The sequence below is a fragment of the Plodia interpunctella genome, chromosome 13, assembly GCF_027563975.2.
Source record: "Plodia interpunctella isolate USDA-ARS_2022_Savannah chromosome 13, ilPloInte3.2, whole genome shotgun sequence".
Taxonomy (NCBI): Eukaryota; Metazoa; Arthropoda; class Insecta; order Lepidoptera; family Pyralidae; genus Plodia; species Plodia interpunctella.
In genome coordinates this window covers 1,106,849-1,120,071 of record NC_071306.1, presented here as the reverse complement: position 1 = coordinate 1,120,071, position 13,223 = coordinate 1,106,849, and the positions used below count along the sequence as shown (strand labels likewise).

Genomic DNA, 13,223 nt, shown 5'->3' with positions numbered 1-13,223 from the left:
ATTTATTTTACGAAAACTTAGTAATGCCGTGTTTATGCCAGTACCGTATGTAGAATTAAATATAAGAGTCAAGTCTCATTGCTCAGTCGCGTTCCGTTGCGACGACAGAGTACGTTGCAGCTCCAACGTGCTCTGTCTTTTCTCTTCTTCCGTGTTATAACTAATGTATAATATACTTTAATAATTAATTTAATTATTTTTTTTTTTGATATAACGGGTATATAGCGAGAAGAGACTTTGTTTTATATAATAATATATGTAAAATAATAATAATAATTCGATGTTGCCCGGGGCTTCGATCCCGTGGGAATTTTGAGATAAAATATAGCCTGTAGGAATCTTGGATAATATACCTTTTTAATAGTGAAAGAATTTTTAAAATCTGTTTGGTAGTTTCGGAGATTACCAGCATCAAACATACAAACTCACAAACGCTTACATCTTTATAATAATGGTATACTTAGATAATATTAGGTAACTGTACAAAATGTTCATAACTTATTTATTGATTGGCGGAAAAACCTTGCCGTAATTATTGGAAAATTTTCAGAGATCTCAATTCATAATATCGTATTTCAATTAATTGGTTGTTATGACGCATGTGAGCACTCGTGATACGGCGCCCCCGCGGAAGGGAATAATTTCTTCGAATTTCAGGCCTAAATGTTAGTAATTATTCAAATTCAAATCATTCATTCAGAAATTAGACCTTCACAGGCACTTTTTCTCGTCAATTTTTATATTTATAGTTATTTCTCACAAGCTACTGGCATATCGGAACGACCACTGCTGAGAAGAAATGCCGAAAGAAACTCATTTGAACAGTGTTGGTCCCTATCATGCCAGATCGGCTTACCATTATTGTTTCTTACAATGTTTTTTTTTTTTCTAATAATATATAAAAGTACATAATGTACATAGTCAAAAGGTATATCAAAACAGGTTATGATTGTGATCGGAGTGCTAAGTGCTTATTCATTTTTCAGCCGCGATAAAAATGTTTTTATATTAGTCATCTATCGTTATATAATAATCGTGAAATTTACACGAAATGTTCATAACCCATACGTTTACTAGTTCGTGATGAAAAGGTTCGTGTTCTTCTCTATAAATATTTTTCACTCAAAGCAAAGAAGTGAAGCGGTGGTGGTGTGATTGTTAAGACGCCCGCCTGTGGATCGAAAGGTCTCAGGTTCGAATCGTACTCGTGCCACATGAGTTTGTATACCAATCTGACTCATATACCTACCTATAGCAGTTTTCATAGACCACCACTTGCTTCCGGTAAAGGAAAATATCGTGGGGAAACCTGCACACTGGTGGACAGTTTAGCTCACTAGTGTGAATGCGACTACCTGCCACAAGACGGTAAGTAGGTAGTCGTAAAGTCATGTCCGATGCCTTTGGGCGACTTGAATAAAATCTGACACGAGTGTTAGCAATAACACACTCGATATGACGATGACTCAAAACAAATGTCAAAATATCCTACATGGTACTTTGTATTCCACTACTAGCAGTGGCTTAAATAGCCTAAATACGGTGCTACGGAAAACGCAGAAAGGGCCCAGACATGAGGCCTACCAGCGGAAAATAGTCCTTGAAGGAAGAAAAGCAAGGTACAGTCAAGCTCTTATAGTTCATCAACCTACCCAAAATCATTGCACCTCGCGCCATGAAGGTTCATGCAGAGTAACTTGATGTGTGCTGTTGATTGTACTACGGAAACAGTGGCGAACTCGAGTTATGATTCCATACAACATTGGTATGCGATTGTCGTCATCGACAGTAATTTGGCACTAAGTGAGGGCCGTTGAGTGCTGTCGAAACGTCAGTAAATTACACAATTGATTGAGACAGAACTAGGAAGAGATTATACCACCATTATAGAAATAATATCACTGTTATATTGTTGCAAACGTAATGCTGTTTTACGGAGATCATTTTACAAATATATACTTTTGTCCATTTCCAAAAAGTAAGATCAAATTTATAATTATTTAGATAAACTAAAAGTATTGGAACAAAAATAGTACCTAACCTATATCGATCGAGTGTAATTAATAATTATTTAGTAAAATAAGTTTGGAAAACGATTTAATGCCTTCCGAAGATATAGAAAAGTTCGACAACCTAATCCAGTTATAGGATTAGGATGACGAACTTTTCTATATCTTGGTAAAATATTATAAAATCGAAAGTAAGTTTGTTTGTTTGTTTGTTCAATCTTCTTGAAATTTTGCACACATGTAGCTTGAAGTACGGAGAAGGACATAGGATACCTTTCAACCCGGAAAAATACCTAACTGTTGCCGTGGGAAAATCACGACAAATTAATGCTGTAGATATATAGATTGGAAGCTGAGATTTTTATATACTCGTATTATTAGAAAAAAACATTGTAAGAAACAATAATGGTAAGCCCTTCTGGCATGATAGGGACCAACACTGTTCAAATGAGTTTCTTCCGGCATTTCTTCTCAGCAGTGGTCGTTCCGAAATGCCAGTAGTTTGTTGCTTGTGAGAAATAACTATAAATATAAAAATTGACGAGAAAAAGTGCCTGTGAAGGTCTAATTTCTGAATAAATGATTTGATTTTGAGTGATATGGGTTTTTTAATAGAGGTAGGTAGATAAGTAGTGGAAGGATGAATATTTAGTTTTAGAGTTTATTATGTTATTACCCGAGCGAAGCCGGGACGGGCCTCTAGTCCTACCAATATTATAAATGTGAAAGTTTGTGAGGATGTATGTGTGTGTATGTTTGTTACATTTGTACGCAAAATCTACTGGACCGATTGTTATGAAATTACACGGGTAGAATATAATCTGGAATAACACATACTCTTTATCCCGAAATTCCCACGGGAGCGAAGCTCCGGGGCGCAGCTTGTATAAATACAATGTATTATGAAATAAGAAAGGCATAAAGTAGTTTGGCGAAAAACTTGCAAATTATATTGTGTTTTGTTCTTGTTAGGTATTCAAATTGAAGCAAAAAATATAGGTTAGTGGTTTCCATGAGAGTTTTAAAAGCAATCTAACGGCGCCATTAATTAACACACGTGCCGACTTCAAAATAAACAAAAGAAAATTCTCATGTTTATGGCCGCGTTATCAGCAAGGCAAATTGGATTCATTTCTATATTGTTTTCGTCAAGTTACGTGTGAATTTCGTAAAATAATAATATCCGGTGCAGTCGACCGCCAGCCTGCTAGCCTACACGGACCTATGCTAAGAAAAGCTGCAATGGAATTGGTAACAGAATCTGTTGAGTTGACAGCATATCTTCCTTCGAAGTCGTATTCCTCATGGCTGAGGGTCGTGGACATTACGTGGAATGGACACACAAAAACTTTCTTGACACTGTTAATTCAGTGGTTTGCCATTGACTTCTCCATTTCACACATAAGCTGTTAATCAACCAGTGTGCAGGTTTCCTCACGATGTTTTCCTTCACCGGAAACGAGTGTTGGTCGATGAAAACTACTATACACAAGTCAGAATGGTAACTATATATACAATTAATATAAATTCATGTGGCATGATTAGAATTAGAATCTGGGACCTTTCGATCCACAGGGCGTCTAAGCTACACCATCACAGCTTCAAAATGCGTAACATATTCAAATTCATTGAAAATTCGCCGCTTGAGAGTTTCACATTTAATCATTCACGGCTAATTGGCTGATGAAGAATCTTGTTCAGGTTTTTCACCGATTCCTTCGAAATGTGTTCATGTTCGAAATTGCTCACAAAAACTATAATATTTATAACACCAAAAATCGTTCTAAAGTACTCATAATATTAATAGAATTGATCATAATAAGTATCTAGTTTCTAGGACGTGGCTTTCAAAGTTACATAAAGAAAACTTAATAACCAAAGAAGCGGGCTTTTACTAGATACTAAATTAATGCAAGCAAAGCCACGGGAGTTATGCTTCCTTTGGACGAACTAAGTAATAAGTAAGTACTGCCTTAAAAAGTAAGTAACTACTTTGAAGGCTCACATTAAGTGCTAAGCAAGCATTTTTTTCTTTTGAGTTTTGATTGAGCTAGCCCCAAAGTAAGTTAAGAGACTTGTGTTATGGGATGCTAAGTCAACGATACTATATTTTATAACAAATACATATATAGATAAGACCCGGGCCAATCAGAAAAAGATCATTTTCCATCATGACCCGACCGGGGATCGATCCCGGGACCTCTCGGTTCAGAGACAAGCACTTTACCACTCCGCCACCGAGGTCGCCAAACACGCAGAAACTAAATTGAGGAATTCTCAAGCTAGCTAAAGGCTAGCTTGGATTTTTATCGCTGATGTTCCTTGGTTTATGTTCAAAATATTCTAAAATCAGTGCTGGGCACTATGTTCCGCGTAACACTGAGCATTCACCGCTCACTTCGTGTTTTCTGCAATTTAATGTTTAAAAGTTTTAAGTTTTTGAGAGACTAATAAAAACATGCTCAAATGCAAAATTAAATGATGGATTAAGAATGTGGTTAAATTTTTCCCGTCTTGATATTGTATGGCAGCATTATTCAAAACGATCATTATAATTTTAACATTACTTTTGTTTGTAATAAAAAAAATATGTAATGTAACTATATATAAGGCAGATGATTCGTACGCTAAAATCAATATCTCACGTTTGTGTTAACATTCTTACGCCTAATAACCTAATAACCAGAATACCTTACCCTTTTAACATACGCCTAATAACCAGAATATCGGTACCTTACCCTTTTAACAACTCTGTATCACCATGTTCTATGGAATAAATGATCTATCTATCTAAAAATGAGAAACCCTCTTCATTAAATCCATTAATTTCCATTAACGGTACTACTGACTCAAGTTGGTGACGAACAACTGTAGACCTCAAATTTATTTGCTGTGATATTAGCTACTAAATACTAACTCTAAGCTTATGTAAACGAGGCTCTGATGTAGAGTGGGCCTTTGGAGCGATTGTGAAGTGGTTATTACGTTGTAAATGTCATATGAATGGAGTCGTATATAGAGAGTCGGTTCTACGCAGATTGTGCTCAGTTTAGTACGAAATTATTGATTTGTTTACTTGATCTCTGCATTGTCATCTGATTTGCGGAATGCGTGAAAATAATTTAGTATACCTATGGATAATGAACATATAGAAATAGTTAATGAATAAATGATAAACTAGTAAATATTACATGAACATGATATATCCAGAAAATAATAAAAACAGTTAAGTATGATTGATTTAAGAAGATGAAAAAAAAGGTCAACGACATACAGTTTAGAACAGTATAGATAGGTACTCAAATCCAGTTGTCCTAACACGAATATTTTAAAGTACGAACTTAATCGTATCGCCATAGACAATATATAATTATGAAACTAACATCCCCTCTATTATAGTGATAATATATTATACATTTTCCACATAAATCATGACGTATTATGAGAAACTAGCAGCGCGGCCCGGCCTCGCACGTGTACCTACAAAATAATAAATTATACACCTAAACCTTTCTCTGAAATCACACTATCTATTGGTGAAAACCGTATGAAAATCCATGCATCAGTTTTTGAGTTTATCGCGAACAGACAGACGCGGCAGCGGACTTTCTTTTATAATGTTGAGAAATATTTACGCTAGCCTCATAGGTAGATATTATTTTCGGTAAAGAATTTTCTTTATTTTAACTAGGAATAATGCCAATCACTTTGCAATAACGTCTAATTTAAGCCAAGAAATCGCCAAATAATGGCTTCAACCGTCACGATTGGGACGTGATAGGTCGATCTTACTAGATTCACATTGAGTCAGTAGACGGGCAAGTTAATACTGCGAGTGGGTTACTTGTTTGTATTTAATAATTTCTTATTTGTTGTACGCCAAACAGTCTGCAAAAAAAGGTGGAAGATCGTGAAAAAAAGCTGTGTTTAATGCTAGCTACACTTAATGAACTCAAACAGACGCGAAGGCACGAAAGTGGCGAAGTTTGTATGAGAGCTTATATTTACTGCAAGGATAAATCGGCAATATACGTCGAAACAGTAAACTGGCGAATTGAAGAAGAGACTTTAAACTGAGAGAATGAATGAATAGAATGAGCCGCAACAATAACAAAATACAAAATAAACTATGAGTTTCTAGTATTTAGCTTATTAGCTGTTAATCAATCAAATATCGATCAATAAGACAATTCACAGCCAAAAACTACTGGGCGAGTAAGAGAAGATTTCCTGAGATTCCTATGGGAACGAAAAGAAAAACACATTTTTACACGCACACGAAGTCGCGACCATTATTAGTAAAGCAGCAGTGCTGAATCTTCCTACAGAAATTGACTAAACAAGAGTATTCACTGCGGGAAACAGTCCTTGACAGTAGAAGCTAGTTGTATGAGCTGAATTGTCACTCTACTCGCCCATCGCACTAAACCTATGTGAGTTATCCTAATTACATCAGGCTGAGACAGCAAACATTTGCACAAAATCGTGTGGATGTAACGGTAAGGCTTGGCTAAGCTCAGCTAAGCTCGCTAGGCGTCAGAAAGCTCGTGTTTATTTTGCGTCCGTGAGATAATTTATACCTAAATACGCATTTTCATTCGTATACATACTAATTTTGTTTAATTTAATGTTTAAATCAAGAAAAATGTTAGTTAGAGATAACATTAACTAGTCATTGCGCGAAAGCGATAAGTTTTATTTTCGAAGGTGAATGTTGACGCCACAGATTGAAAATATTTTGAATTTGAATTTGAATTTGAGCCGTAACATAACGATAATTTTTCGAAGTTTCAAATTTAAACACGATCATTATGTTTATTATTTGATAAGGAATTTCTCTCACAGCCTTTATCAGAAAGTTTCTTTAAATTAATAACTAAAACTGTGGCGTTAAAATCCACGAGTGTTCATTATAAATTAATATTTCAGTTACTAGATCTTGCTTGTGGCTTTCGCTGCTATATTCATACGTGGAAAGTGGGTCCCTATGTAATAAGCATAAAAATTTAAGCCAATATCATATATCATACTGTATTATGGCAAAATTATTTTTGGCATAACGTTCTTACGCTTAACTTTTACACATAACTGAAGCATAACGAATAACCTAACCTAAAAGTGAATTATGCCACATTTATCTAAAATCGTTTAAAATATTCGTGGCACGCATGGCATGTACAGTCAAGAGTACATCGAGCTACCCAATTTCAATGCAAATTCGCCCCTATAGCCGCGGAATAAGGATCTCTGCAAGGTAACTAGATATGCGGTCGATTTGCATACCTAGATTAAATTCTTGGTACAGATAATAAATGAAAATTACGAAATTAAGAAATCCCCAACAACGAAGTTGGTGCCACAGTATCATCTGTTACAAAACAGTTGACGTTTTCCAAACGGTTGAACACACTTTTTCCAAACATGGCTAAAAACACTATTGTATAAAATTTCCTTTGAAATAAAAATTATCTAAAACTAGGTTAGAATCGATTCAGCCTGGCAGCCACGATGCAACTGATACAGAAACATTGATTTCTGTCGTCTGGTGTTAAAAATAATATGAATAAAAATCTATATTTGTATGGAATCCTTCATAATGACTAGATACATGAGTTTCCAAACATATTCCCAGGTGTGAGACCTATTGAAATAGCTATTAAATTAAATCACTATTAATTTTCTAAAAGCTCTCCGTCCGACCTAATAAACTGATGTATAAATAAACAATGTTATTGAGATATTCCAATTGTTTACATGACGATATATTGCTCTGTAAACATAAACGAATTTTCTTTATTATACCTAGGTAGATAGATAAATGAACTTTTTATTGCACTATTTAGAGAAGAATCATAAGTTATAAATAGACATGCGTCATATCTTATTTATGTCTATATATGAGCACAAAGGCGGATTTATATACGATTTAAGCAGGGGTATAAAAACTTATGTTTTTCCATCAGTGACATGCCGACGCGAATTGCGTGAACATTGCGTGGTACCTGTGTATATGTGCATTAATTTACCGCAATGAAAAACCAGCAATGTATATCGAATCCGCCAAAATTGGCATAGAGTTAAAAAATATTTGGATAGGAAAATCTGTATTAAATTGTAATGTAATGTAACACAATGTACGATTATAGAAAACTTAGGTATTAACCCTGTTATTTATAAAAAATGGCTAGCTTACTGTAACATGTTTTATCACTATCGTACTAGAACGAATGTTTTACGAATAAGAGCCGGGTCAGTGTATGTGAATGCAAATATTTTTACAATAAGATTGTATACTTGTACCTATTCAATGCATATTAATATATTTTTTAACTGAGATTTTGTTTTTGTTTCATACAAATCTAATATTGTGTTTATAGTTACTGTATAGCTGACGTTATATGACGTTAAAGGCCCGTACGCACACGCGTACGATTGTGTGAAATTTTAACGCATTCGGTGTGCACGGACCTTAATCTTAAACGACTTAGTTCAATAGTGAATAATCGCAAAGGGCACGTCAAAAGGTGAACCATTGTGTAGTTTCAGCGTTAAGTTCACTAATAAACATAACCATTATTAAGAAATAGGTAGGAATCAGCGCTCTATGAAAATTTATCAAAGAGCGTACACATTTTAAGCACGCCATTAAATGTTTCACACATTTGAATGATGCCAAACGATTTGGCAACTTTAGCTAGATGTTAGCCAAAGTTTATAATGCCAATTAGCAGCTTTAAGCATATTTATATTTGGCTGTTAATTATATTTACAATCATATGTTTATTACCAAAAGTTAATTCAAAACAAACTGTACGCAAATATATGCAAAAATATTTGCATTTCTATATACTTATTTGCGTAAAAACAAATCTTTGCGAGACTGTAAACAAAATGCCGATTGGAATTCATCTCGACAAAGGAAACATTTATCGACATCACGTCGGTGAAATAAATAAAAGTACTTACTTGCCAAACAGCGGATGCCATAAATGGAACGTTGAAGGATCGTGCGGATGTGGGGGCAGGTGCGGCGGCGGCTCTCCGAGCGGCGTGGTGCTGCCGACCTCCGGCTCATCCCTCCTCCGGCCCAGCGCCGCGGACGAGCTGCTCCTCCGCGCCGACGACCCGACGCCTGAAGCAGCAGCCGCGGCCGTCGGCTCCATCAAATTCGAGAGCGACTTGACACTGATCCGCGGACGTGGCGACTCTTGTGAACTTGTACTATTACTTCTCTGGTGATTACTCTCAGATTGCTTCACAGATTGCAAGTAATTGTTGTTCGGATAGTACGGGGACGTCGGACTTTTCTGCTGGCCCGTTCGCGGCGATCTCTGACTCATCATATTTGGGTTAAAATACGGTATTTGAAGGCCCGGCAGCGGCATGTTCGGTCGTATGTTCGGGTTCATACCGGGATACATCCCTTGCAAGAACGGGTTGTGAGCCATGGCGCGCTGATTGCTGTTGTAATTGTGAGCTATGGGACTAGTGCGTGCCGCGGAATGCGTTTTGTTTTGATGACTTTTAGTGGAATGCACGTATGGGTTTTGCACGTCACTGGATTTCGACGCTAACTCCTTCATTTGAGCTTCCATTGAAGGTTTTTGTCTCTGCGACGCGTTCGCCTGGTTCATCGCTTCCTGCCACATTGCGAACTGCAACCGGTTATCGTAATCCATAGGAGGCATCATAGGAAAGCCCGCCGGACCCATAAATCTTGCTGAATGGTTGAACATTTGTGATAAATCAGGGTAATTTGAAGCTGTGTATCCAGATGAGTTGAGAGCTTTTAGGAAATCCATGTTTTGCGAACAAGCCGCCATTGCCTCTAACTGACTGAGATATGGCAGCCATAACATTTGATTGAGAGCGGCAGATGTTGCAGCGTCGATATCGCCAGCCAAGGCGTCCATTGATGGAATAGGTTTAGGTTGACTTTGGTCGGGCCTACTCTGGTCAGGCTGCGTTGTCGGTTGCTCTGTAGGTGTAGGTGTGGGTGCACTCTTTGGAGATTCAATCTTCGCAGGCTTTACCATTACTTTCGGCTTAGGAAACGGAACGGCATTGGGTTTAGCATCATTTTCTAAGATGTTCTCTAACTGTTGTAAAGAAACAACGAGTATTTCAGGGTCTTGCAACACTGAAGGGAACGCAAATGCTTGAGGCAGTCTCAATTCAGGACGTTGTATTAACAACGCTGGTATTTCTTTAGCTGGAGCTTCTAATATACCATTCAGTTTGTCTTTTGGAATCAATAACGGATCTGGAATGTTAAAATCTGGACTTGTTTTTAAGACTTGTAATTGTTTGATAGGACTCGGATTCGCTTCCTCAGTTGGTTTACGACTTGGTTTGTCAGTTTTCTTTTCTTTAGATCCAGATATTTGGTCTTCACTGCATTTATTAAATACTTTACTAATTTTGGCCAAATCTTCAGTGGATTCGCGTTTTATCCTTTTCTCTTGTGGCTCTTCAAAATCTTTGTTTAACTTCCTCATTTCGTCTGAACAGCTGGAGACAGTAGGGCTTGCAGATTTTCGATGTTTACCTAGATTTAAAGGCTCGCATTGTTGTTTAGTGATCGTCACCTCAGATGTGTACATTTTAGGCGAAGGCGAAGACAGAAGGGTTTCTAAAAACAGAGTTTGTTTACTTTTAGTGGGTGGCATAGTGAATATTTCTGGTGAAGACGGCACGGCGGGGATGCCACTCGGTTGGGGTGATTGCATAGCGTCTGACTCCCTCGACGGCGCCCGTGGTATATCTATCCTTCGCGGCGACGCATGCGGAGTAGGCAACCTGCGGTGAACGCTCAAGTCTCTAGGTTGTTCGTCACTTTTGTCAGAGAGATTGTCTTCGGTAGCATTTGTGGTTTCTGCTACGCTGGCCACTACGACTGGAATAGTAGGCTTATTTACGGCTTTTACGCTTAAGTCTGTAGGTGTCATTTCATCATTATTGGATGGTTGTGCAAGGTCATTTTCAAAGTCCATAGGTACAATATCTTGTTCTGGCTTTGGCTCTTGTACATCCGGTTGCTCAGGTTCATCAACTTCCATTTTCGGAACTGAATCACTAGTTTTCGCACTATTTTCTTCATTATTTGTTACAGGAGGTAGTGTAACTTCACTGTGATCAGGTATAGATTGTGTCTGTTGCTCTTCAAACGTTTTGTTTTCGTAATTAGCATGTGTTTCAGGTACAGGTTCGGTATACATGACATCAGTAATATTAACGTCATTTTCTAGCTTCTTTTCTTTATTAAAATGTTCTAAAAGGTTAACTTGATCCATTTCCTGTATATCTGCTCCAGTATGCAATGCTTCCAATGAACATTCCGTAGGGGGATCCGGGACAAATACATCATCACTTATATACGTTTGATCTACATCTTGTTGTTGTTCTGGAGGCGGGAGATGATCTCCTATATGATGTAGATGAAGTAAACCTTGTGCAGCGGTTATACTGCTACGTCCGGGTGATTCCAGAGATTGCTCTAACCGGTCAATGATATCAGCGACCGGAGCACCTCCCAACATCATGTCTTCCTCCTCTTCAGCATAATCGCCTGAACCATGAACGAGATGCGCTAGCTTGTCGAGCGCCTGGCCTAAAATCTGATTATCTTCACAACCTTTCTCTACAAGAGATTCCAGCAAAGCTTCATCATGCGGCCCGGTAAGCTCTGGTAAATAGTGTGCCTCACTGATAGTATCAAACAAATCCTTATGAACACCCATATCACTCTGGAATGCGTCGTCTTCGGCCGCGCGCTCCGGTGCATGCGTTTTACGCTCGAAGAACATCTCATCCGTCTTCGGTTCGCCGAGCTCGAAGGACATCACGTCTCGAGCTACTTGTTCCTCCGGCAGGAACGCGTACTGGCCGTTAGAGGACGCTTGTAGCTCCAGTTCCAGTTCCTCGCCGCGCTGTTGGTTGAACTCGAGCTCAGCCACCGCGAGGAGGTTGTCGAGCGGCGTCGGTTCGGGCGGCGGCGACGGCTGCACCATGCGGGGCACTGCGATCGTGTGCGAGGGGATGTGGGACTCCAGGTCGGGAGCGAGCCACGCGGCCACGGGCTCGCACTGGCGCTCGAAGCGGCCGGAGCGGCGGCGGCGGCGGGAGCGGCGCTCGCGCCTCGGCGTCAGCGGCACGCGGATCGCGTTGTAGATCTCGGTGCGCGGGATGACGCGCCAGCCGGTGGGCGTGCGGACTATGCGGATGCGGTTGCGCGGGTCGTAGTCCTCGCAGCGGACCTCCTGCACCGTGCCGTCGAGCTGTTTCGCCCAGAGGAAGACGGGCCGCAGTCGCGGCGCGGGCGCGGGCTCGGGAGCGGAGAGCGCTGCCAGGCTGTGGCGGCGCACGGCGGCGGGCTTGGGGGCTGCAGGGGGCGCGCTGAGGCTGCGCAGGGGTGCGGCATGAGCGCGGGGGCGGGCGGCGCGAGGCTCGCCGCCGCCGCCGGGCGCCCGCGGTCGCGGAGACACTCCGGCCGCAGCGGACAGAGAGCAGGCGACGACCGCGCGGACGCGGCCCCGGCACGGACTGAGCTGAGCCGCGCCCCGCCCGACCCCGCCCCCGCCCCGTATCGATCGCCGCCTGCACCCGCGTCTGCACCCGACACTAGGGCCGCCTCTTATTATACAAGTTCAGTATAACGACGACCACGACTTCAGTCGTCGACATCGTTATTATACCTACTTACTGTAATGTAAACGTAAGTTATTACGTAACTAATTTAGGACTGATTCTATAGTGGTTATAATACCTACATTGTATTTGAAGACGTATAAATAATTCTCTATTGATAATGATTGATACCGTGAGATTTCCAATCTAAATAAATAAATACCAAGCCACTCAAACAATTATCTACATATTTGATTAATATAGTACCAGTGTCATCGAAATAAAAGTTTACATGAAAAATAATTCAATTTAAATAGGTACTTGTAAACAAATCCATGCCAATTTGTTCTGTGTTAGTAAATTGACTAACATCAAACAAGTCACCGTGACATGGCGCTTATAAAATGAAGTTAAAATCATTTTATGGATATTCCTGCGCTGCGCCAGATAAATATCATTTCTAGTCATAACAAAAAACCTAGATAGGTAAATACAATATTAATCATCAATGAATAAATAAATCAATCAATAAGAAGATTTATTTTCTCAAATTTTATCATTTTTTGATTTGTTGTCTTTCCCAATTAT

The 13,223-nt window shown here is 39.4% G+C and overlaps 1 protein-coding gene across 3 annotated transcripts in view; it reads right to left on the bottom strand.

Annotated features, from left to right (window-relative positions):
- LOC128674683 (uncharacterized protein) overlaps positions 1 to 12,563 on the bottom strand; it is an 85,801-nt gene extending 73,238 nt beyond the window's left edge. For 2 of the 3 annotated variants that reach the window (XM_053753484.2, XM_053753485.2), the window contains exon 1: positions 8,976 to 12,147. In XM_053753484.2, coding sequence (XP_053609459.1) covers positions 8,976 to 12,019 — 3,044 coding nt within the window. In that variant the 5' untranslated portion in view covers positions 12,020 to 12,147. Of the gene's footprint in view, positions 1 to 8,975 lie in introns of all 3 variants that reach the window. The other variant, XM_053753483.2, reaches the window with a different exon arrangement.
- Positions 12,564 to 13,223: the final 660 nt, after the last annotated feature.